General features: G+C 47.0%; 2 protein-coding genes across 2 annotated transcripts in view; one reads left to right on the top strand and one right to left on the bottom strand.

Moving 5' to 3' along the window:
- Positions 1-17,244, top strand: part of cicb (capicua transcriptional repressor b) — a 26,776-nt gene extending 9,532 nt beyond the window's left edge. Inside the window, exons 2-20 of the mRNA XM_084027806.1 lie at positions 4,805-4,954; positions 5,104-5,278; positions 5,867-5,978; positions 6,070-6,252; positions 6,540-6,672; positions 6,793-6,971; positions 7,275-7,413; positions 7,670-7,767; positions 7,905-8,931; positions 9,036-9,175; positions 9,322-9,482; positions 11,444-11,634; positions 12,798-13,328; positions 13,418-13,770; positions 14,143-14,300; positions 14,406-14,557; positions 14,730-14,864; positions 15,019-15,150; positions 15,250-17,244. Coding sequence (XP_083883932.1) covers positions 4,805-4,954; positions 5,104-5,278; positions 5,867-5,978; positions 6,070-6,252; positions 6,540-6,672; positions 6,793-6,971; positions 7,275-7,413; positions 7,670-7,767; positions 7,905-8,931; positions 9,036-9,175; positions 9,322-9,482; positions 11,444-11,634; positions 12,798-13,328; positions 13,418-13,770; positions 14,143-14,300; positions 14,406-14,557; positions 14,730-14,864; positions 15,019-15,150; positions 15,250-15,524 — 4,424 coding nt within the window. The 3' untranslated portion in view covers positions 15,525-17,244. The remainder of the gene's footprint in view (positions 1-4,804; positions 4,955-5,103; positions 5,279-5,866; positions 5,979-6,069; positions 6,253-6,539; positions 6,673-6,792; positions 6,972-7,274; positions 7,414-7,669; positions 7,768-7,904; positions 8,932-9,035; positions 9,176-9,321; positions 9,483-11,443; positions 11,635-12,797; positions 13,329-13,417; positions 13,771-14,142; positions 14,301-14,405; positions 14,558-14,729; positions 14,865-15,018; positions 15,151-15,249) is intronic.
- Positions 17,245-18,005: 761 nt separating this feature from the next.
- znf526 (zinc finger protein 526) lies at positions 18,006-23,490 on the bottom strand. Its single transcript, XM_084026701.1, has 8 exons — positions 23,285-23,490; positions 22,430-22,844; positions 22,153-22,319; positions 21,210-21,305; positions 20,307-21,121; positions 20,078-20,213; positions 18,386-19,972; positions 18,006-18,195 (listed from the first exon to the last, which is right to left on the bottom strand). Exons 2-8 carry the CDS (start codon positions 22,719-22,721, stop codon positions 18,022-18,024), a joined length of 3,267 nt encoding a protein of 1,088 aa, XP_083882827.1. The 5' UTR covers positions 22,722-22,844; positions 23,285-23,490; the 3' UTR covers positions 18,006-18,021.
- Positions 23,491-23,777: the final 287 nt, after the last annotated feature.

Raw genomic sequence — 23,777 nt, 5'->3', positions numbered from 1 at the left:
ATTCAGCGGCTTGACTCGGTGAGAGCTTGGTGCAGTTGATAAACCTTAATCTCCTCTCTCTCTCTCTCTAATGACTATTAGTTTAAACCTGTCTGGAAAGCCTCAGTAAAGGGAGAGTTCATCCCAAAATCAAAAATACGTATTTGTACTCCTACCTGCAGTGTTAATCAATGTAGATTGTTTTGGTGTGAGTTGCCTGCATATCATGGACATACCTACTGTAGAGATGTCTGCCTTTTGCAGAATATAATGGGACTATATGGCGCTCGGCTTTTGGTGCTCAAAGGGTCAAAAACTACATTTGAAAAACTCAGCAGCAGTTTCTCTTTCCAGAAAACCATGACCCGGTTTATACTTCCTACATGAAGCTGCTCACAACAAAGCTTGTGGTTTATATTGAGGATGAAAGAGACATGTTTTAATCAGTTTTTGACGCTTTGAACTACAAATATACTCCCCTTTTTAGAGTATTATTTCTTTTTTTCGATCCAAATTTAGATTTGTCATTGTTTTTTTAATTAGAGAAATCAAACCCAGGACTGAGAGGGTTAACTTTTTTCACTACTAAGGACAGCGGCTGCCAGCGGCTCTCACAATCTTATTGGTCAGCCGAGCTCCAAATGAGCTGACTGGCTGGTAGTGGTAATTAAGTCCCTCCCAGTATTGTAGTTGTTTTATGGATAGATGAGCTAAGCGGAGCGTGACTACTTGACTCATGCAGTATGACAGGAAACCGAGTCATTGTCTTCTCTACTGTAGCTGCGTTGTACCTAAATACTTCTTTAAATGCGTTCTCTTTGTCTACCTTTACCTCCCCCATCTCTGGCCCCCTCACCCTTCTTCCCTTTGAGAGAAGTTCTGTTTTCACAAGTTGTTTTCTTTCCACCCACCCACTCCTCCTCCATGCCTCCCTCCCTCCCTCTCTCCCTCCCTGTCTCTCCTTCTGAAAATGACTCTCAGTCTATTTTTACCCTCTGGTCCTCTCCACCCATTTTCCCTCTCTTTCTAAACCACCCATACACCCCTGTTTTCAATTCTCTTCTTCTTCTCTCTCTCTCTCTGTCTTCCCCCCTCTCCTTCTCCCTGTGAGTGTTGCATCAGAACTTTTACATTTCTGTCTGGAGGAGGCCCATTTGCGTGATGGAGAGATGGAAAAAATGTTTGGGGATTTGAAAGGGCTTCTTGTGGTGGAAAAGTACACCACTCACGTCCCTACTGTTAGCTGTGTTCCTAAAAGCTGAGTAGCATTATTAGAGAAAGAAAACACATACATTTATAGACATGTTATGTTGCAGAAGAAAACACACAAATGGCACGCAGCATGACCCTGCATACTCATAAAGGTTTAACTGGTGTGGATCTGCTTTGTCATCTTGACCCCAGAGCCCTCATCATCACCACCCCCCCTTCCCTGTGCAGACTGCATAAAAAGCCCAAAAGGAGCGTCGAAATTAAACTGTACATAGCTCACTAGCGCCTTCCTGCATCGGATGGTCGTTATAGGTATTACAGTTTTAGCCGAGCATTTGTAAGAGGGAGGGATCTTGTCTAACTTCTGTTAAGCTATTGGTTGGCCTACATCTGAGTTTCGGCTTTTGATTGGTGGTTTTACGAAGCAGTCAAGATTTACTACGACTCTTGAACCAATGACAGGAGCGCGGGGTGGGCTTACTGAAAGAAAGACAAACTACACTTTTTTTAATTACATACTTGAATGCCAACTTGTGTTTTTGTGTAAAAACATTAGCCTTACATTTTTTTTATGGGTATTTTATGTTTAAGATTAGTTCAGTTTATGTGATACGAAGAGCCGTTGGTCGAAAAGCCGGGTCTAATTTGCATATGACTGGCATTCCACCGCACACTGACCAATCAGCGTTAGCGACGAGGCGATGACAGGTGGCTGCCTTGGCCAATAGCCGGGCGCCGAGAAAGGGCGGGACAAGGCTGGGCGAGGTTGACAGGACGAGGAGGGGAGGGGGGGCCTTACGGGGGGGGGGGGGGCAAGCAGCCTAGTTTACAACAAGAGGAAGAGGGAGGGAAAGAGAAAGAAAGGGCCAAGGCTTACGGGAGAGAGAACGAGACAAAAAACAAGGGAGTAAAACTCGGACTGGGAGCTGGTGAGATGCTACGAGGACTTTTCGGGACCAAAACAACCCTCGTAACAACAAGAAGCACACGAACTGGACGGTGTGCGCGCGCGCCGATGTCGTCCTCGCGAAGTGGCTAGCTAACCTGCTGCAAACGGACGGATATCAGCGGCGGCTTTAACCCAACGGCACTGTATTCGCTTCTTGTGGAGCCCCCTCCCGTCGGGTTCCGGTCCGGTATTCGGGCATCTTCAACCAGCTCGCTCGTTTCGCTTGCCTCGCGGAGGAGAAATAACTGCGATTCATCCTCCTTTTTCTGCTCGCCTACTGTAGCCAGGAGTCCTCAACAGTGGTCGCTTTCAACGCTGTGTTGTAGACTCATCGGGTTGCTAGCTAACGTCAGGTCCGTGGCTAGATTGGCCAGGTAGGGTAGGAGCTAGTAGATTGAAGACTGCACAGAGACCAGCCAAGAGTTTGGAGCAGAGATGGTAGTGTTTGTTAGCTCTCTTGGTAATCAAACCGATGGCTAGGGAGGCTTGTAAGCACTTGGTGATGGACGAATGCACCAGATTTACAGTCAACGACGCCTGCTAATGCCGAGTAAACACGGATGAACTCAAGTTGATCGCTTTCGATAGGCGATTTCGGATCTTGGCAGGTGTTAACTTAAACTGTCAGGTTAAGACAGGTGCACGGTGCAATTCTTGGAGCAGGTATCGAGTAAAAAAAAACAAGTTTAGTATTTGGCGTAATGCATTCGTCTACCAATGTTCGCTGGGTTATTTTGGCAGCCAGTACGCGTGAATACGCCTTTGTAGTTGAGACATGAGAACAATTGCGTTTCTTTTACCTCCGTCTGTGCAGCGGGTGCACGACCAGGGGCGTTCCCGAGAGGTTGGTTCAGTTCGGAGCGGTGCATGTGAGGCTCCGGCTGTTACAAAAGGCAGCTAAACGAGCGTCTCTGTTGGTTTATTATACGAGTCAACAAGTATTAAAGTCGACGTGTAGCAAAACAGTGCACTCTTTGACACAACGCGTTTTCCTTCAGCAGCTCTTCCAAGTTAGACGAATCCCTTTTTTTTTTTTTTTTTTTGGTTTGATCGGTCCGATTTGCTCGTTGCAGTGTTGCCTAGCCTGATCGATACTAAACCCTCTTACAGCAGACGTTTAGCTGGTTCAGCTAGGGGGGGCTTTATGGGCTTCCGAACAGCCGCCAAGCCCACCTGTCCGCGGCTGTATTGTGGCGCAGAGTAAGGTTTGACATGGACCCGAAGGACTGCGTAGTTTCCGGGCGGGTGTTCTAATCCAGGCCGTGGATGGGCTCGAGGCCTTGTTAACCCCGTCACGACCGAGCCGCTGGAGTAATGTAAACAAACAGGGAGAGGGCATCGGGGGTAATTAGACCAAAGGGAGGAGGATCGTTGCCTTCGGTCGTTTTCATCGTCCGAGTTGGGTCGTCGTTACACTGTGTCATTCTTACAGATTTAACTTGAGTTTTGTGTCGTGTTGTAATCGTTCATAGTACATTTTGTCCACTGATGTTTGATTGCTGTTTCTCCGTTATTAAATTGCGGCATTCTGCGATACGGAAACATTGGCTGTATTTGACAGATATATTTCCTTTTTACTCGCATTGGAACTAAAAAAGAATAAATAAATAAAGGTTCACTCTCCATGCCACATCTTGACATCCCTATGATGCGGGTTGATGATGCAGTTATTATTGTGAATGAACCTGCAACCTGTGGGGATGAAACGGGTACAGATTCCATTGAGCGCCTGTCATCTGTGAGCTTCCCGGCAATATCAGCTCGAGATTTTTGATTAAAGATGTTTCTTTATCTGGACTTCTGTGTTTTGTAGAAGAGAGATTTTTTTTTTTTAAAAAGACATTGTTATTCTTTTTGGGAGAAGCGTAAAGGATCCCATTCAATCATGTTCTCATCAGAGAATCCTCAGTATCTCCGCCAAGGATTAAGCATGTTTGGTTAGTCCTTGTAATTACCTTACTGTTTGTATAATATTACAATGTCCTGTTTGTTTTTGCCAGACCTGTTCCATACAGCAATATTTCATTATTTTGTAGCATAACGCAACAAAGGTGTTGGATTATTATAGGAACCTATTTTAGGAAACCGGTTTTGTCACTTTTAAGTTTTTGGGTGAAGCATCCTTATTTTTGTTAATAGTGGAAATAGAGATAATATGATGTATACAATGCCTTACTCATTAAGAGGGATTCAGAGCGTACCAGCTTCTGTTCTCCATCGCCACTTTTATTGAGAACAGAGAGTCCTTTTGTACATCTGTTGTTGTTGTTGGAGTGATTTAACCAGTTAAGTGGCTTGATGTGGGCTACAGTGGCAGCAGATATTCTCTGCAGTTCTCAAAGTACTGATATTGTTGTATTCTGCCAGCTATTTAATTGCAGCACCAAGTGTGTCTCAGATGTTATTAGATGGCTAAAACAAAAAGACACTTTAGTTGTGCTCATATCACTACAAAATATGAATTGAGCATTTTAAGAAATTATTAGTTTCTAATGGGAATATGAATGCATTTCTTGTGTGAGTGTTGCCATGATTCCCCCAAATAAGGAAATGCATGAAGACATAGTTCTTTTGAATATGATTTCTGAGCAGGAAAAGTGTTTCAGAAAGCTTTGGACATCAGATGGTGTGGGCTGTAATAAACAGTTCTGTTTTCCTCTGCAGTGTGGACCAATGTGGAGCCCCGGTCAGTTCCAGTCTTCCCCTGGCATTCATTGGTCCCTTTCCTGGCACCCACCCAATCAGATGCTTCTTCTCAGCCAGGAGAGGGCCAGCACCCAGTCAACCACCCCCAAGCAGCCAGTCTGAAGACGGGTACTGAATATTTATGTTTGACCTAATGGCTGGAGGAAAATGTCTTATCACCAGTTGTCGTTTTCCTTGGATTCTAATGCTGTTTTAAATACCATATATTGTTTACTTTGTCCTGAACAAGTATGCATCTCTTTGTTGTTCTTCCTCAGAGTGTCAGGTGTCGGCTGCGGTGTTACAGGAGCCTGCAGAGGCACCTCCCATTATAGAGAGAGGTCCTCCTTCCCGGCCTCCCCCCTCTTCTGATGAGCCCCCTCCAGAGAAGGAGAAAGGAGAGGCAGAGAGGGAGAGGCCCGACAGTGAGACAGAGAGTGATGTGGATGACCCGTAAGTGCATTTTGTTGTTGTTGTTGTTGTTTTTTACAGGTATTTTATGTGTAAACCCAGAAACACATCAAGAAACACGCTGCACATACAACCTTATCAGTGTCAGCATATAAAAAAATGGTTATGTATTTGTTCAAGTCAGCCTTCACAGTCATTTTCTGTGTGGTACTGTGTACCCACACATACAGTATGGGAGTGTGATATTTTCTGTATCCTCGTGCTAATTTGGGCAGAAGAGCTCAATGCCAGAACAAAGCAGATGGGAACAAAAGCATTCCATCTCTGGGCTCTATCACTATATGAAAGGCAGTGGCCACGCTGTCAGCCATTGAAATGCATGAGCTATCTGCTGAATCTGCTGATGTATCTCATGGGAGATGAACTACTTGTGCTCTGTGTCTACATCTGATAGACTTGCAGCTTTAAGATAAATAATCCTAGTTAGATGGTAGAAAATGTCCCAGTTTTAAATATTAAAGAGGGGAAGAGAAAGTAGTGCTTAAGTGTTAAGCCTGCATGTGCATATTGTCCTTAAGGAAAATGTATAATAAAGCTTACAAACGGAGGGCTGTTTTTGTCTCCTTTCAGCTTCCTCCCAGGAGTTGTGCCAGAGCAGCCCCTCTCTATACCACCAGTTAAGAGACGCACTCAGTCCCTCAGTGCGCTGCCCAAAGATGGAGATAAGAGCAGCCCAGGAAAGGTAGTCTTCTCACTGCTCCCATCACCAGCGTCAACATTCTTCATGTTCCTCTCACTAAAATATGTACTGTCTTTCTCGCACGCCGTTTCAGAGGGAAAAGGACCACATCCGGCGGCCGATGAATGCATTCATGATTTTCAGTAAGCGCCATCGAGCATTGGTGCACCAGCGGCACCCAAACCAGGACAACAGGACAGTCAGCAAGATTCTTGGGGAGTGGTGGTATGCTCTGGGACCCAAGGAGAAACAAAAGTACCATGATTTGGCTTTCCAGGTACACAAATGCATTTACAGGCAACAACAAAAAACTCTAACATGCAACTTAATCCTTCAGTGCCAACCTCTAGTCATGATAAGCTGGAACGGTCATGAAATTAGAAAATAAATGTGTAATAAAAGAAACTTTTTTTTTTTTTTCAGTTCATTTTTAGGACTTTATGAATTTGAACTGATGAGACAATAATAATTTGATTTATAACCTACTTGAAAAATGTCGATAAGCCCTGTATAGTAGATGGTTCTTTTCACTTACTCCCTCCTTGTACCCTCTTCTTTTCACAGGTAAAGGAGGCCCACTTTAAGGCCCACCCAGACTGGAAGTGGTGTAACAAAGACCGGAAGAAGTCCAGTTCTGAGGGCCGTGGGATGCCAGGGGGCAAAGACATCAGAGAGAGGAGCATGTCAGAGTCCACAGGTTGGTTTCATTCGGTTTTTAAAATACACAGCATGCATGTTTATATTTTTGTAACTTGTCATTGAAGGTATTCTGATCCTTTCCAGTCCTTTTAACAGTCCTATGTTTGACCCCTCATAGAGCCGCATTCTGTAGACCTGAAAGGTGTCGGTCCAGGTCTGGTGGGAGTGTCTGAAAGGAGCACAGGAGAAGGGCATGTGGGCCAGCTTACCCGTCCCCGAGCATTCTCTCAAAGTGCCATGCACAACCTGGAGCGGAGTGACAGGGGTAATACACAGGCCCTGGCAGAACTGGCACAGGTAAGAGAGGAGCACAGCTCGTAGACCGTAATGCACGACTTTGCATCTTGTAAATGGGAGACCATTATCACTGCTGGAGACGGGGAGAGAGTTCTACTGCTGTTTTTGTAAACACGACTTGATTGAAGAGACTTTGTTTTCCAGTGTAGTCTCTGCTTGCTCTGAAATGCTTTTCACAAACATGACATTTACACAGAAGAGCTATCGACACACCAGGCATATACTACTTATAAAACGCACACTATTGAGAAATCTCTTAAATTTCAAAAGCATCTCTGCTACAGGGTCTTTTATTTTTTCCAGATGTGTGGGGATGGTGCCAGTCAGTTCCCGAGTCATGCCCCTCCCCTGTCACGGTCCCAGCGGGGAGTCAGCGAGGACATGACCAGTGACGAGGAGCGCATGGTCATCTGTGAAGAGGAGGGAGATGACGATGTCATTGGTGAGAAATTAGATCTACTCTGCTGATGAAACCCAATGTCAGATTAGATTTATTAAAGTGCTGGAAGATGTCCTCCTCTGTCAATGGCCCACTTTCAAATTTCCAGAAACTGCATGTTGACCATTTCCATGTTTTGATTGTAAAGATCTGATCGCATTAAGAGCCGATTCAGACACTTAGTACACCCTGACCTGATCGGATGATACATTGCGAGCATTATCGAGTGTGGCTGTAGTGTGTTTTTTCTTTTCCACAGAGGACCCTTATCCTAGCAGCTCCATAGACCTCAAGTGTAAGGAGCGGGTGACTGACAGCGATAGTGAGAACGGTTCTGGAGACGAAAGTGATCGGAAGGTAACTGGCTTGAATAATAATATTTTTATTGAGCTTTTTTGTATATAGTATTTGTCATTTTAAAGAATTGGCCCTCAGAGATGTCAATTATTTAGTTTTTCTCAAAATAATTGCATCTGTTTGTTTGTCTTTTTCAGAAAGTTTTTGCTCCAGTCATTTGCTCCTCTGCATTGTCATCGTCCTCACACCATACCCCTCACGGCAGGAGTGTCTCACTGTCCTCTTACCCTAGCAGCAAGCGTTATGATGAAGGGAGATCAGGAGGGGGAGGATATTTAGATCACAGGAGGAAGGAGAGAGGAGAGGGAGAGGGTAAGGACACATTTGGGGGAGAGGGGGGAGGAGGAGGAGGAGGAGGAGTGCAAGCCACATCTCTCTCCCTCAATTCTGGCCTGTCAGTCATCTCCACTTCTCTCGCTGGAGGGCATCCTTCCTCATCAGTAGTTTCCCTGGGGGGGAACCCACACCTCGGCATTGGCGCTGTAAGGGTGGCATCTACGGTGGTGACCAACGTCATGGGTCCTGTTATCAGCACGCCGCTCCCCATCGCCAGTAAACTCAGAGATGGAGGCACGTCCAGCCCGCATCCACCAGAAAGGAGGTCCCTGACCCCCCATCAGCAGCCGCACTTTCTGATCGGTTCGGGATCGGGTGGCGGGCTACCATCCACCGGGGGTGGGTACTACTCTTCATCATCACCTAATCCTTTAGGTGCAGGCATAGGCCCTAGTGGTGTAGTGACTAATTTGGTTTTAGGAGGGGCTCTGTCTGCTCAGCCTGCTGTACAGCTCATCACACCCTCCCACCACCATCAGCCCTCCCAGCATCAGGTCTTTCCCTCCTCCGCCGTTTCACTACCGCATAGCCAAACCAACGGGCCCCTGCCTCTGTCCCTGCTTCAGCCCCAGTTCCTTCCCGCCTCTTCCCTAGCGTCCCCTGGGGGTAAGGCCATCACACAAGTTCAGTACATCCTGCCTACCCTACCTGCCAACGCCAACCCAAAGAGTCCACCTCAGCAGCTCAGCCAGCCAACCAGTATCTTCAACCTGCCCACAGCTCCACCCACACACATGTCCCTGGCCAATGGAATGCAGCAGGGTGCGAGTTCACTGACGGGATATACATCAAACTCAGCAGTGGGAGTGGTCAGCCCGGGAACTAGAGGTGAGAGGGAGAAAGTGGAGTCGTGACGAGGTGCATGTAGATATAATTCTTTGGTTACTCCTCATAAAATGCTATTTCCCCCTCTTTCTCTTTCTTTGCCTCAGTGCAAACACAGTCTCCAGTGCTCCAGGGCAAAATGCTTGTTCCCATGGCAACAGTACGGACAGCGCCAGCCCCTGCCCAGCAGTTTCCCATCGTGGCTCCACCTTTTTCGGTCCAGAACGGAGCTCAGACGGGAAGCAAGGTCGGTGAAAATTTCACACGAGACACTGACACGAGAATTTTATAACGCTCAGTAAAACCAAATTATGAGCTCACCTCTCACACTGCCCATTTATAGATTTATATTTGTCTCATTCCTTTCTCAATGGCTTCCTCTTTCCATTCCAGATTATCCAGATAGCTCCCATGCCTGTGGTCCAGTCCCAGCTGCCTCAGGGTGGAGCAGTCCATCCTGCCAGCCCCTTCCCTGTAACAGTGGGCACAGCTGCTGTGGTGGCTCCAGGATCGGCCCCCTCCCAGGCTGTACTCCTGCCACCACCTCCTACCAGGTAGGAAGTGACAAACAAACTACACTGAAAGGATGAACATGAATCCTGTAACTCTTGAACCTAGAACACTACATGTTTGTGCTTTTCGTTCTGCTCTGGGGCATCCATTGCTGACTTGATAACATCTGGGGAGCCATATACGTAGACCACAACGGGAATACTATGTCAAACAACAATGTCCACCAACTGTGGGCTGTCTGTGCTGAAGTTTGATGCACAATAAAAAGCTAAGAGTGCAGATTTTTTCTAAATTGATTGTGAAATGCTGTAATTGCCTGCCTCTTTTGACTAAACTAGACTATAAAGATATAAAAAGCTCTTTCAGACATGCACATCAATTGGATGTTGAGCTCATTTAAACATGTTGTTGTTGTTGTCATGTTTGCAAAAGTATTAAGTGTTATTCAGAAGAGTGTTATGATCTCAATGCGTGACATATGCTTCTTTCTCAACAATTTTCATCTTTTTTTTTATTCCAAGATGAAAATTCAGCAAATTTAACAGCATGTGAGCCAGAATGTAACTTAAATATCTCATTAAGACGTGTCGGCATGTGTTATATTCCGTCTGTGAGTAGTTTTTGTCTACACTTGACTTGAACCATCCTATAAGGGAGAGCTCTTTGTTTGCCCAAAAGCTGTTTCTTTAACAGATAGATAAACCCGACAGATCATATGTCTGAAAGGGAGCTATAAACAAATTATGTGCCAGTAAAGCTCGACTCGGCTCTGACAAACAGGCGCCCATTTATGACCGATTGCCAGCCCCACTCATCCTACCCTGGGCTACTGCTCATATCAGTAGCGGTCACATTATTATTGTTTCTTTTGAGTTTACATGAGCCCAACATTTGTTTCTGTAAGATATAAATCAGACTAATGATTCCCATGAAAGGATTCACATCAGAGGGAAAAATGGATATGGCATGCTGTTTGCATGTCCTGTGTACATGCTCCAGGGTAAATATTTAGAAAGAGGACTTCCAACAAAGGAGTAAACATTTAAAGATGGGCCAGCGTTGGGGCTGTGTGTGTTTCTATTGAAGTAACATTTGTTTTTTCCCGAACGTACCACTCTGGCAGTTATTAAATGGGAGACAGCAAGCCACTACTAATCTTGCAGTGAGTGTGATTCTCCCCTAAAACTAGTAAATTCACATAACCGGAGATAATTCCCTCGCAACTATCTTGGACTTTGGGGGGGGAGTACACACATAAGTAGTGTACTTACCCCAAAAATAGAAAGCAATCAAAGAGCGTTCTACACAACAACAAATGTGTGCCAGTTCAGACATAATTCAATACCTTTCCAAATGGGCCACTTTATGGCCGTCAGCATTTGTAACAAGGCAGTTTTATTCTGAGTGCACTTTTATTGTGATAATTTGCGGGATAAAAAGCTCCATGTAACTGGGGCTGTTATAAAACATATATATATATATATATATATATATATATATATATATATATATATATATATATATATATATATATATATATATATATATATATATATATATATATATATTTATATATCTTAATGCATAGCGAGCAAACAATAAGGGAAACAAAAACTCCAGCAGGGGTGCAGCTGTAGCAGTGCAGCTCTATTCTGGATGCGTTAGTCATGCTGCTGGTGGCCCATGTTGCCTCTGCCTGCCACCCCCACACTACCTCTCAGCTCCTAGTGCACACACACACACACACACACACACACACACAGCACTAGTCATCCAGTGCTGCTCGGCGTGATGTACGCTCACCCACTGACCCCCACTGCAGCACTTCTTTTTTTGTCTTCCTCTTTCCTTGTAATCATGTCTCTGTTCCTTTTTTATCACCGTCCAACACCTTCTGTCACCTTTCCTGACATTTTTTATTACACCGATGTCATTCTCTCTTCTTTTATTTACTGGTGATTCTCTCCTCTAATCACGTCTTCCTTTTTGCTGCACCTCCCAGGATCACCTATGTGCAGTCCACTCCAGGGGTCCCATCCACTCTGCCTCTGGTCTCCACGACAACAGGCTCTTCCACCAACCAGCAGGCCCTGCCAGTGCCTGGGTCTGCATATGTGCCATCACCCCTGGCAGCAATCGGGTTCACAACCATTGCACCACCTGGACAGACGCTGGTTCAGCCACTGATTGCAGGTCAGTGCTGTGGAAGGCTCATTGGGACTAATCCAGCCCCCTGACTGTAAATGTAACAAGATAATAAACCATTTTTGTTAAATTCCTGATCAAAACAATACCAGACCTCAGATTCAAAAGGATGAAATGTACACACAGATTAATTTAATAGCTGTAATTCATAGCATCCCTTTCCCTGAACTGGAGAATCAGTATTTTTTATCCGAGTACTTGACTTAAAATGGTACGGCATGGATCTATTTAATTTAGCATCACTGTTGGGCAAGGGAAATGATTTACAGATTGTAACAACAGTCATTGGTCGAACCCTTTTCTCAGTCATACATGGCCGTTAAAGTCGACTGAATAACATTAGATGATCCATCGTGTAAAATAACTTCTGACGGGGCGATAAAGAAACGTTTAGAAAATCAATGTGAAGTGACGACGACTGACAGGAACTTTCTCTGCGTTTTTGATCCTTATCATACAAATCGCTTCAGGTGCTTCCCCTTTCAGAAGAGTTGGTGCATCATAGTCGTACAGCTGTGTGAAGCTAAGCTATTTGTAGAGTTGACAGAGAACAACATTGTTAGGTCTCTGTCTAAAACCCTTCCACACTTTAGAGGATCGTGGTCGAGGTGTTTTTAGCTGCAGCTCGTTCTCTGGGAGAATGCCTGCTTCCACCTAGCGCAGCCTTGCTACGTGCAACTGATATGCAAATCAACATCTTGTTAAGTTTTTCATCATTTTTATTGCAGCAAAAATGGGTTTGTCAGTCAAACAGACACACTGACCAACACTACTTCTTTGTTTTGATCAACTTCCTGTTCGAGTACACTGACTTCACCCATGACCACACCAGAAAAAACTCAGCACCATCTGGTGGACTGAAAAATCAATTGTTGCCAAAATGCGTATTATTTAAATTATATGGATTACAGGGGTGAGAAAGAAAAAATCTATAAGGCTAAATGATGAATTACTGAGTATTATAGTGCAACACTGAACATATATATGAATATATGCATATTTTTATGCCGCTGGATCTGAATCAACAGTTTGCAAGAGAGACTGAATTACGTATTTGTAATATTAATCAGCAACGAAGAAGCAATATGAAAATGTTATGCATGTGTTGCAGGAAATGATAACAGTATTTGGCTCTTGTTTCCTTCATTCAGGTCAGCCATCACTCCTAGCCACGGCTCACTCTCCACAGCCCTCTGCCCCGGCCCCTGCCTCGGGCTCCGGGGGCCAGATAGTCACCGCCATCTACCCTCCTTCACCGAGCGTCACCATGGCAACAGGGGTAGTCTCCATGACAGCAGTACCCCCCAGCGTGGTCTACTCCGTCTCCAGTCCTTCCAGCGCTTCCCCCCACATCCTGTCCAAATACACAGTGACCCCTACTTCAAACACACACCCACATCCGCAGCCCCATCCGGACAGACAGGCAGACAGGCACCTGCCTCTGGACAGACAGGCAGACAGGCACCTGCCTCTGGATAGACAGGCAGACAGGCACCTGCCTCCGGACAGACCTGCAGAGCGCCATACTGACAGACTGGCCGAGAGGCAGACAGAACTGCTGACGCATTCAGACAGACATCTGGAGAGGCAGACCTCCAGCAGTAGCAGCTCAGTGGCACCTCCTAGTGGCTCAGCTATGTCTATGAGGCCCTCCAGTCCTCCGCTTCAGATCCAAACACCTGGTACGGCTGCGTCCACATGACTTACATGATTTTAATTTGTAGGGAACTATTCCATTTAAAATGTGTCTTTTGTTTTTTCTGCTTTACAGGCAGTGCACCAGGCACACCCAAACTAACCCAGCTTCCAGTCAGGACCCCTCAAAAGGTGAAGGCAACGGTGGCGAACATCCCCGTAGGCAGTTATGAAGGAGGAGGCCGTGGAAAAGAGAGAGAACGGGAAAAAGATAGGGAGCGAGAGAGGGAAAAGGAGAGGGAACGAGAGAGGGAGAGGGAAGCTGCGGCTTCCAGTCGCTTCTCCTTTGATCCTGACCTGGCGGGGCAGACGGGGTCTCCATCAACGCATCCTGCTGAGGATCTGCCGTCCTCGGACCGACCCCTGGAGGGCTCCAGTGCAGCGGACCCCTCCGACACACAACACAGAGAAAGCACAACCACCAAAGAGGTGAGAAGAACGTCGGACACAAACCGCCCAGTTGTTGTCGGTGTTGTAACGTCAGGCAGGGCTGTCGACAATTAGACTAAATTTAAATATACATTTCAATTGTAGAAAAACAGACATTTGCAAGCTGAGTACAAGCTGACACAACGTAGTGAAACGAGGAGGTGAAAACTCTTCCACTCTTCATCCACTGCAGGCTTTCAATGCGTGCGATGGGAATAAATAGAAACATAGTGTCTGAGAAAAAGTCAGCTTAATAACTAAATTAATAAATGAACAATAATACATTTGAATAGAATAGAACTTTGTTTCTTTAGAATGACTTACATCAAGTGTGACTTTGTATGAAATCCTTAAACTGACCTTTCTGTGCAGGCTGGATGGAAGGAGTCCCTGCCCTCCTCACCTCCTCCCCCTCCATCAGCCACAGAACCCACCCTGCCACCCCCACAGACGGACAAAGAAGGACCTGCACCCAAAAAAGTCAAAGCCCGCCCACCGCCACTGAAGAAGACTTTTGACTCTGTGGATAAGTGAGTTAACGGCTCCACGAATCTTGCGTTTAAGGCTGCAGAAATGATGGCTGGACGGTGTGTATATACTGTGTATTGTGTTTTGTGTGCGTGTTGGTCTGGCAGGGTGCTGTCAGAGGTGTATTTTGAGGAGCGCTTCGCCGAGCTGCCAGAGTTTCGGCCTGAGGAGGTTTTGCCTTCACCCACCCTGCAGAGTCTCGCCACATCACCTCGTGCCATCCTGGGCAGCTATCGCCGCAAGAGGAAGAACTCTACAGGTTTGACTCTCATGAAACTTTTACACAGAACTGTAGGATAGCTGCAGTGACTGTCATGAACCTGCAATCATGTGGCAAATAGTTAATATTACAGATTTTTTGTGACGAATCCTGATAAATATGGAGATATTGATATCTGCTGATTAAGTTTGTTGATTCTTTGTGCGTCTAGATTTGGACTCCGCCACTGACGAGCAACTCTCTCCGAAGAGAAAGAGTCGGCGGCGCTCAAGTTGCAGCTCGGAGCCCAACACGCCTAAAAGTGCCGCTAAGTGTGAGGGAGACATCTTCACCTTCGACAGAACAGGTAACACACACACACTGTATGTCTGCTGTATTTGACCTGCTTGGTTGTAGCAGCTCTCAGTGTAAGATGATGTCCCCTGAAGGGACATAAACAAACATGATTGTGACTAGTTTCCTGAAGACTCAACCTCTCCACTTGTGTGTCCCTCACCCAGCCACGGACGGAGAAGACATCCTCACGGATCTGGAGTTTGATAAGGTGCCGTACTCGTCCCTGCGACGAACACTGGACCAGAGGCGAGCGCTGGTCATGCAGCTGTTCCAGGAGCAGGGCTTCTTTCCATCAGGTAAGACACAAACGCACACCATATATATATCTATAAGCATTTTCAGAATTCATTTCCACTTGTTGACGCGTTTTTTTTTTTTCTCTCTCATGTTTTTAGCTCAGGCCACTGCAGCCTTCCAGACGAGATACTCCGATATATTTCCTACCAAGGTGTGTCTGCAGCTGAAGATCAGGGAGGTGCGGCAGAAGATCATGCAGACCGCTACCCCCTCGGAAGTCTCTGGTTTCGGCATCCCCGACTCACTTGGCTCCCTCCCTGGACCTTCCGGCTCCCAGTCGGGGGAAGGATCTATGAGGGGGGACTTGCAGGATGACGATGTTGAGCAAGGGACAGACGGGAGCCCAGAGGATCCTCAGGACTCTTCTAGATGAGGGATGCTGACCAATTAGAATGACCAATCAGTGACCGTTGAAGTCACACCGTTCCACCCCCCTACATGCTTTCACACATTTTGATTTTTAAACCCTCCTCTGGTCAGACCCTGATTCCTTTTCATCCTCAGCATCCAACCCGGGGAGAGTGAGAGATGTTTGTATGCAATGTTGGGCCTTTTTATTTTTTTGGTAAGATGCATGAAAAACTAGTGGCACAAAAACGACTATATAACACCCACACACAAACACACACACACACAAGGCAAACTCTTAATCAACACACTTGAATTTGCACTCTGTATCCACCTTGGAGAACGCTCCCATCGATGCCAGTGAACGAAGGACCATCGTGCACAGCTGCTCTCATTCGCCTTGATGAAAGGGTTCTTGTGTTGGGAGGCAGAGACCTGCATTCTGAGGCGGTGAAAATTCAGCCGTTTTAAAACAAGGACATTATATGTTTTGATATTTGTTTTTAATAGCGTGAGAAGAGTTAAAAAAAAGCAGTACGTATCAACTTGAGAAAAAAAAAAACACCCCTGTATTTAGACTTAACTGTTGTGAGCTTGTGTCTCGTTTCTGCTAACATTCGGGGGCTGGGCCCTCAACGGACAGATTTGATTCAACAAGAGAACTCATTGCCGTGGACCTGGAAAGATCTCTTAATGGTCCACACGTAGACCTTCAGGGGAGATCTACCAGGAATGACTGAATAATTGACTGAAACTCAAGTGGACTTCTGGCAGTGCCATCATTCCTGCAATTTTCTTGTCTGGCCAAGGTCCTCCCTTCTTGCGACTGACCCCTAGCACATGCCAATAGGTAGGAACCGAGCATTCCTGTGCCTCTCATTCGCTAGCCATGAAGGAAGGAGGTGGGTCAGAGTCTCCAGGCACATCCTGGCTCTTAGTCGTAGAGGTCAGGCTGATAAAGCCTTAATCCTCTATTGCCAAGCAGTTTTATTATCTCTTTTTTTTTTTAATCATTTGATTTATATTTAACATTGTCATATTCAGTTTGTTGTTGTACTATTCCTATGATTATTATTATTATTATTATTGCTCCTCATGTCATTGCAGTGAACCCCGGTCCCTTCTGTATCTCATTGCCAGCAGATGTTTCCTTCATTTCTGCCAGCTGTGGATTTCTTCTATTTACTCTATAATTTTGGAGGCAGGTGAGAGAAGCTGCTCCACACCTGTATGCTTCCTCCATTGTAGTCTTCCCTCGACTGGCCTCGCACCTCAGTGGTGGAACTTTTTATTGTTTATTTCAAAGAGGACAACAGACACAACGTGGGCCCGTGTGTTCAGCAGTAATAAGCCGTATGTTTTAGACAACCCTGTATGCATCTGTCCCTTGCTACGTTTGATTTTATAGCCTCAACACTTATACATCTCCTCCCTCCACCTCTTTCCTTCCCTCCTTCCTCCCTTTGTCACTTTATTGCTCTTTCCAGACCTTTAAACGGGCGGAGAGAAACCCGGGGGAAGCGAGGGGAGGGTAATGAATCAAAGAGAGCTGGTAGGATCTAATACTGGTTGTGTCTTTGTGCAAGACTTGGTCGTGTTGTAAATAATTACTGTAGAGTCAGTAGACTCATTATATTATTGATAAGGAAAAATCTGTCATTGAACATAAGTTGACTTTTAAGACACCCATTACCGAAGGTAAGACACATGAAATGGAAAAGATAATAAATATGGCTATTAATGTTTTTGTGTTATACTCCTTGTTTTGCTGTTCCAGTATACAAAAGAGGAATTTATATGAATAATTTTAAGTTTGTATCTGTATCTTTCAGTATGCAAATAAAAATAGGTGTTCAATTAAAGTGATTTTATCGCTGGTAATTTTAAAAATTGTTTTTTTTTAAGCAGAGATGCAAAACGTGGTTCAAGAATGTTTAAAATTGAGCATCTTTTTTTGGGAAAACGTGTTGGTTCATTGAAATTAAGTTTACGTCCTCAACGGTGTACAGTCGGGTTTAAGTATGCAAGCTTTCATATATCGTGATGAATGAGTGTGTGTGCGTTACAAATGTGTTTAACTTTGAAAAAACATTTATTTATTGAATCTATTTACAACAGCACAACAAAACCTGTAAACAGAATAGTTACATCCAATTATATAAATGATCAAAACTAATCATAAAAATGATCAAAATTAATCATACAAATGTCATCTGAGGCACAACCAATCGTTATCATGAATACCATATCCTTAATTTTAGTATGCATTATTTAATTTAATACTGATCCCTTTCATAGTTTTGTAAAAGACAAAAGATGAATGACTTTGGTCTGTTTGCTGAACTTCATATTCATTTTAAAGCCTTCTTCTCCAGTACGTCATAATCTGGTTCCAGTAAGCCGGGACTGAATACTCAACCTCTCAGTAGTCGATTAGTCTTTGTGAGAGTCAGGATTAAGAATAACACCGAGCTCACACCGATTATGTCCTTTTTTTCGGGAGGGGTCGCTTAAACTCGTCCTCAAAGCAGCTGTAGTCCGTCCACGGCGACCGTTTCCATGGCGAGGCCGTTCTCCAGAGCTGTGTGATAGATCTCCAAGGCCTGCTCGAGAGGCAACGCTCCTCCCTCACTCGTCTCGATGATGGCTATGGTCTCCCCAAACTCATTACACATGATAGTCGGAGTGCCCTGTGTCTGAGAGGAAGAAATACACAAATATGTTCAACTAACGGCAAATAAAGACAAATTCACAGGTGCTGAGTAAATATTCTCTCACTAATTTGTGAACTCAAAATGTTCACATAAAGTAATTTGTTAATGGTTAACTTTTGTAGCAGTATGTTTGTTTGTTTTTTTAGGGATGAGTGAGGACGTCAATTCTGACCTGAAGATCTGAGGCTTGGATCTGGATGATCTGAGGCTGACCGTTGGCTAAATCCACCGTCGAAGCATCCACCACTGCCACAGCAGAGCTGGTCTCCATGGCGGCTTGGGCCGCGGCCTCTTGATTGAGCCTCTGCTGCCTGGCGTGGGTCTTCTTGTGGTTCCTCAGGTTGGAGAAGGTCTTGAAGGCTTTGCCACACTGTTGACACACATGCGGCCGCTCGCCCGTATGTGTTCTGCGGTGTTCCGCCAGGTGCATACTCTGGATGAAACCCTTTCCGCACACTTCGCAGCGGAACGGCCGTTCGCCCGAGTGCGTACGCAGGTGCTCCCGCAGGTGAGTGTTCTGACGGAAGCGTTTGCCGCACACTTGGCAAGGAAAGGGCCGCTCGCCGGTGTGGACTCGCTGGTGGAGTGCGACTCCGGAGGAAGACACAAACAGTTTGCCACAGATGAGACACTGGTGGGCTTTTGGTCGCTTCCCGGCGGGGCACCGGGGCCGGCCGGGGCCTAAACCGAAGTGGCTCAGTCTGTGGAGTCGCAGATTGGCCGGCGAATTGAGCTTCTTCCCACAAATATTACAATCTAGACCCCCTCGCACTAAACTGGTTGCATCTCCTGATTCCGTCTCTGCTGCGGTTGAGGTGGAGGGCTCCGAGGTCGGATCTTTGCCCGACTCCGCTTGGTTGTCTGGGCCTTTGCCCGCTTCAGTTCCTGCGCCAGCCTGCACCAGGGTGGGGTGCTGCTCCAGACAATGGCTGTCCCGTTGTCTCCTGGTCAGGAAGCCGGTCTCACAGTGGGGGCACGGGAAAGGGGCCGGAGCCCCTGGATGTTGGGTGTAGCGGTGTGCTGCTAACTTGGTGGGCCAGCGGAAGGTGGCGGGGCAGTCTGGGCAGCACAGCGTGGCGGCGTTGGAGTGCAGCAGGCTGTGCTGACGGAGGTTGGACGACTGCGAGAAGGAGCGGTGGCAGACGTCGCAGCGGTATGGCCGCACGCCAGAGTGAATGAGATTGTGCCTCATCAGATTGGCGAGAGACGAGAAGGTTTTGCCGCAGTCGGAACACTGGAAGGGCCGCTCGCCGGTGTGGGTGCGGATGTGGTTGCGCACGTGGATCTGCTTCTTAAAGGATTTGCCACAGATGCCACAAACGAAGCTGCGCTCGTGGGCCTTGCGGCGATGGTGGACCAGCTGCAGCTGGGAGGGAAAGGTCTTGGAGCACGAACGACAGGAGAAAAGCCCTTTCTCTGAAGGCGGAGCTACGGCAGCTTCAGCCGGGACTCCGACAGCTGCGTCGTCCTGGGGAGCAGGGTTTGGCTTGGTGGTATCATCCACCGGCTGGGGGTCACTGGTGTTGCCTTCAGGTGGGGTAGACACCTCCATGTTGTTGTCCTCCCCCCGTTTCTCCACGTCACCTCCTTCCACGTTGCTCTGAGAACTTTGCATCGGTTCTTCTCCCAGTTTTTCCAACTCGTCGTCTGTGAGAGGGGCCAGCAGATTGATCTTCCCCTCATCGGTGTGGGAATTCTTCTCTCTTGCTCTCTGTAGGATGGCAAGAGCAGACAGAGATGCTCTGATTGGAGCTGAGACCTGCAGAAAAAAAAGAAGAAAAAAAGAAGAATCAGTTGAATTTAAATGTCAGGCTATCTCGAGGTTGGGGACGGGATTTGGATAGGGCTGCATTTATTTCCCTACCATGGAGACGGGTGCGGGCGTGCCAGACGAATCGCGGTTGAGGTGTGTCCTACGGTGGTAGAGGTACTTGGTCATGTTGGTGAAGGTTTTGTTGCAGAACTGACACTTGTGAAGGGGATCTGCAGTGTGGGACTTCCTGCGAGACACCGGGGAGGAAAAAGATGAGACGGGACAGACAAACAATCAAAAGTCCTTAGCAGCCGAGACGTTACGCTGCGGTGGTGTTTACCTGTGCAGAATAAGAGTCATCTCCGTGGTGAAGCCGTTGCCACAGTCCACACAGAGGTACCTGGCCACGCCCGAGTGTGTGCGCATGTGTGTCTGCAGCGACGTCGCCTTCTTGAACACCTTGCCACACTCTGGGCATTCGTGCGTGCCCTGCTCGTGCACGCGCTTGTGAGCGGCCAGGCGGTTGACGGAGGTGAACGTGCGGTTGCACAGCTCACACTGTTGGGACTTCCAGACCGCCGCTTTCTTTTCCACTACTCTAATCTTAATGTCCTCCACCTTCTCCGCAGCCTCTTCCCTCGCTCGCACCTCCTCGAAGCCACTCATGACGCCGGGCTCTCCGCTCTCTTTGTCCTGACCCAGGAAGTGCTCTCCCTGGTGTTGGAGGAAGTCCTCTGGTGTCTGGAAGAGAAGGGAGCATTCTGAGCACTCATACGGGTGGATGACCACCACCTCTGTTGGCTGCTGCTGCTGCTGGGTGTCATCCTGGTCACTAGGGGCCAACCTTATCTCCAGTCTCTGGACCCCGTTTTCCAGGACGCCGAGCTTCCCGGAAGCGCCTCGGCCCACAGCAGGCAACAGAGGCGGCAGCTTGGAGCGCCGCTGACCGGGGCTGGTGGAGTTGTCCGCCAGAGCTTGAGCGGTGAGAATCTGTAGGTGCATGGTGGCGGAGCCGGGGGTCGCCGTCACTGGGGGGAGCAGAGCGGAACGGGAGGGCGCAGCCGGTTTGGAGACAGACTGGCGTTTCTTCTGTTGCTGCAGCTGTTGTTGTTGCTGTTGCAGTTGTTGCTGCTGCTGCTGCTGCTGAGCGAGTACCTGGAGAACACACACAGATGTACAAACCTTGAAACACACACGTTCTCATACAAATCCTCTGTTGAGAAGTGTTTTAATCCCAAAGTACCTGTGCCAAGATCTCCCCAGCCTGCTGCTCACTCAGTACATAGTTCTGCATGTGGCTCAGCGGAGTGATGGTGCCATCAGGCTGGAGCACATACTCCTGTTGCAGGGCGGCAAAAACAACAAGGAGGCAAAGCTCGTTACATTTTTATATTCAGTGAATGAAGAAATGAAGCGACGTTTGATAAACGCTCTCCGTTTAGAACAGCACTAACGGTCCGGCGCCATCGCTCCGATTCATGTCTTCCAGTTGATGAGCTTATGAGACGATACGTCTGCCGTTCAAACCGATATTTTCTGGAATTACAGCGCCGTTGTAGCGCACCGATTTGCGACGGGCCCACACAGCTCAGAGAGTCTGTGAGATAAAGGCTGCACTTTGAAGCAAAAAGGGTCCCGAACTCCGAAACTGCCAAGTGTCTTTTCCAATCCGGAGAGCTGGAGCTTTTGAATGACTCGCCCACAGCGGGGAAGTTTATGAGCTGCGACCAGATTTACTGCTCAGATTTATAGCCGTTCGATTGTCAGCTCTGCTCTGATGAGACTTGACCCGTTCGTGATCGCCGTCTGCCGGTTTGATTCACACAAACTCTCCCTTTGATCGTTCGGCGCAAAACACCCAATAAAGATGACAATGCACTTCACACTCCACCATAACTCCAGTTATTAATGATGGGATTGAGTCGGCACAATATAACCTTCGTAATTTACCTGCTGTAGCCGATTTATGCACGTTTTATTTAGCGTTGCACCAGCACGACAACAATTTGGGAAGCGACTTGACAAACCAAATGTTACTGTAAAGGGTGTGGCACCACTGTTGAAAAGGTTTTTTTAATTACCAATAAATTGTGAAAATGACAGTAAGACTGACTTAAAAAAGTAGATTAATTCCACTTTCCAAAATGTTTTACAGTTATTTGTAAGTTACAAAAAGTCTCGCTCACCACAGTCTCCGTGTTGCTGTGCGTGCTGCTCCGGCTGTGGGTCCGCCGGTGCTCCAGCCAGGTGTCGGGTGAGTCAAACAGAGCCAGACAGTCCAGACACTGGTACTGAACCGGTCCCGACATCTGACCCTCCGACCCATCATCTGCTTCCAGGACCTCACACAGCTCTGGGAAACAGTCAAGACAATTAGTGTTTCTTAGTCGTACTTTTACTAATAGTTTGCCAAATGAAGGGGAAAAAAACGTATGACATCATCATGCACACACTGGCTCTCACCTTGATGCTCCACCTCCATCCCCGCCTCCCTCATGTGCATCTCCTGGTGCTGCAGCAGCTCCTCGGGGTTCACGAGGAGGGCCCCGCACTCCAGACACTGGTACTGCTGGGTTTGCTCCATCTCCGGGAGCCCCTGCATGGCCATGACCTCCCCCTCTCCCTCTTGGCCGGTGTGGATCTGCTGGTGGATCAGCACATCCTCCAGGGTGTTGAAGAGCTGGTGGCACTCGCTGCACATGTACTGGTGCTCCACATACACGCCCTCCGCCTCCTCGTGCTGCTGCTCGTCCATGCTGGTACTCTGTGTGTTGTCTTTATGTAGGTTGCGAGTCTATCATGGACGTGGGTGTGTGACAGGTGAATCTTCAGTGCTGTGTCCAATGAATTAGGAGTACTTTGTCATCCAGAAGGGCACCTGTGGTAAAAAATAATAATAAAAAAATCCATATTAAATATGCAGTTGTGATTAATGTTAACATGATTTCAGTCCCGCGCAAAACATAAAACATTGTGTACAAAAACAAAAATCCACGCGGTCTCTACGCGGACAAACATCGCAATTTCCAGCCGTTAGCCAAGCGAAGGCCCTCTCATGCTAACCGGCGCCAAGCAGATCCACGCGAAACAAACGTCGGATTTTCCCTCATAAACGTGATTCATATCTTTGTTTACAATGTGTGATAGCATATGGAGAGCTGTTGGCGGCGCTCCCTCCGACATCGCAGACCTGTTTCCTCGGGCACCGCGGTTTCCTGACAGCGGCTCCCCGGTTCGTTTGGCGGTCCGTCAGGCGGCGCTACCCACTTTTCCCCGCAGCTCTCCGGCTACGACGGCGGGCCCTTCTTTCCCCTTTACCTCTCATTTACTCTCGTTGGACGATCCGCCGCGGGGCCATCGCTCCTCGTTCACGCGAGCGCGTGCCTCTTCTTGTTCGTCCGTCGTCACCGCCCGTGGCGTGGAAATACAAACGTTTAAAAAGTATCCTGTGGGAAGGAAATCGCATTTCATTGCGTGAAATGGAACGTTTGCCCGCTGATCGCCTCCATTCTTGTGATAGGAAGCCCCGCCCAATGCGGTAGTGTCAACATTTCAGAATCTGTGATTGGACGGGCTGACTGTCAATCATATGTGTGCTTTGCTGATGGGCATTGTAGTTTTTTTGCCGACCGTTAGAGTACAGTTTTTCCCGAGCACTTTTTTTATTTTTTAAATATTCATTTTAATTTAAATACTTTTTACATTTTAATTATTTTTCAGATAATTTGACTTACGTGCATTACTTTGTTGCTCGGTTTTTAAAGCAACATTGACCCCCTGTTAATATGCTTTTATCTATATATCCGTAACT

Source organism: Eutrigla gurnardus, assembly GCF_963514095.1.
Source record: "Eutrigla gurnardus genome assembly, chromosome: 14".
Taxonomy (NCBI): Eukaryota; Metazoa; Chordata; class Actinopteri; order Perciformes; family Triglidae; genus Eutrigla; species Eutrigla gurnardus.
Note: the sequence above shows the minus strand (reverse complement) of the source record. Positions and strands in the feature narration are given on the sequence as shown.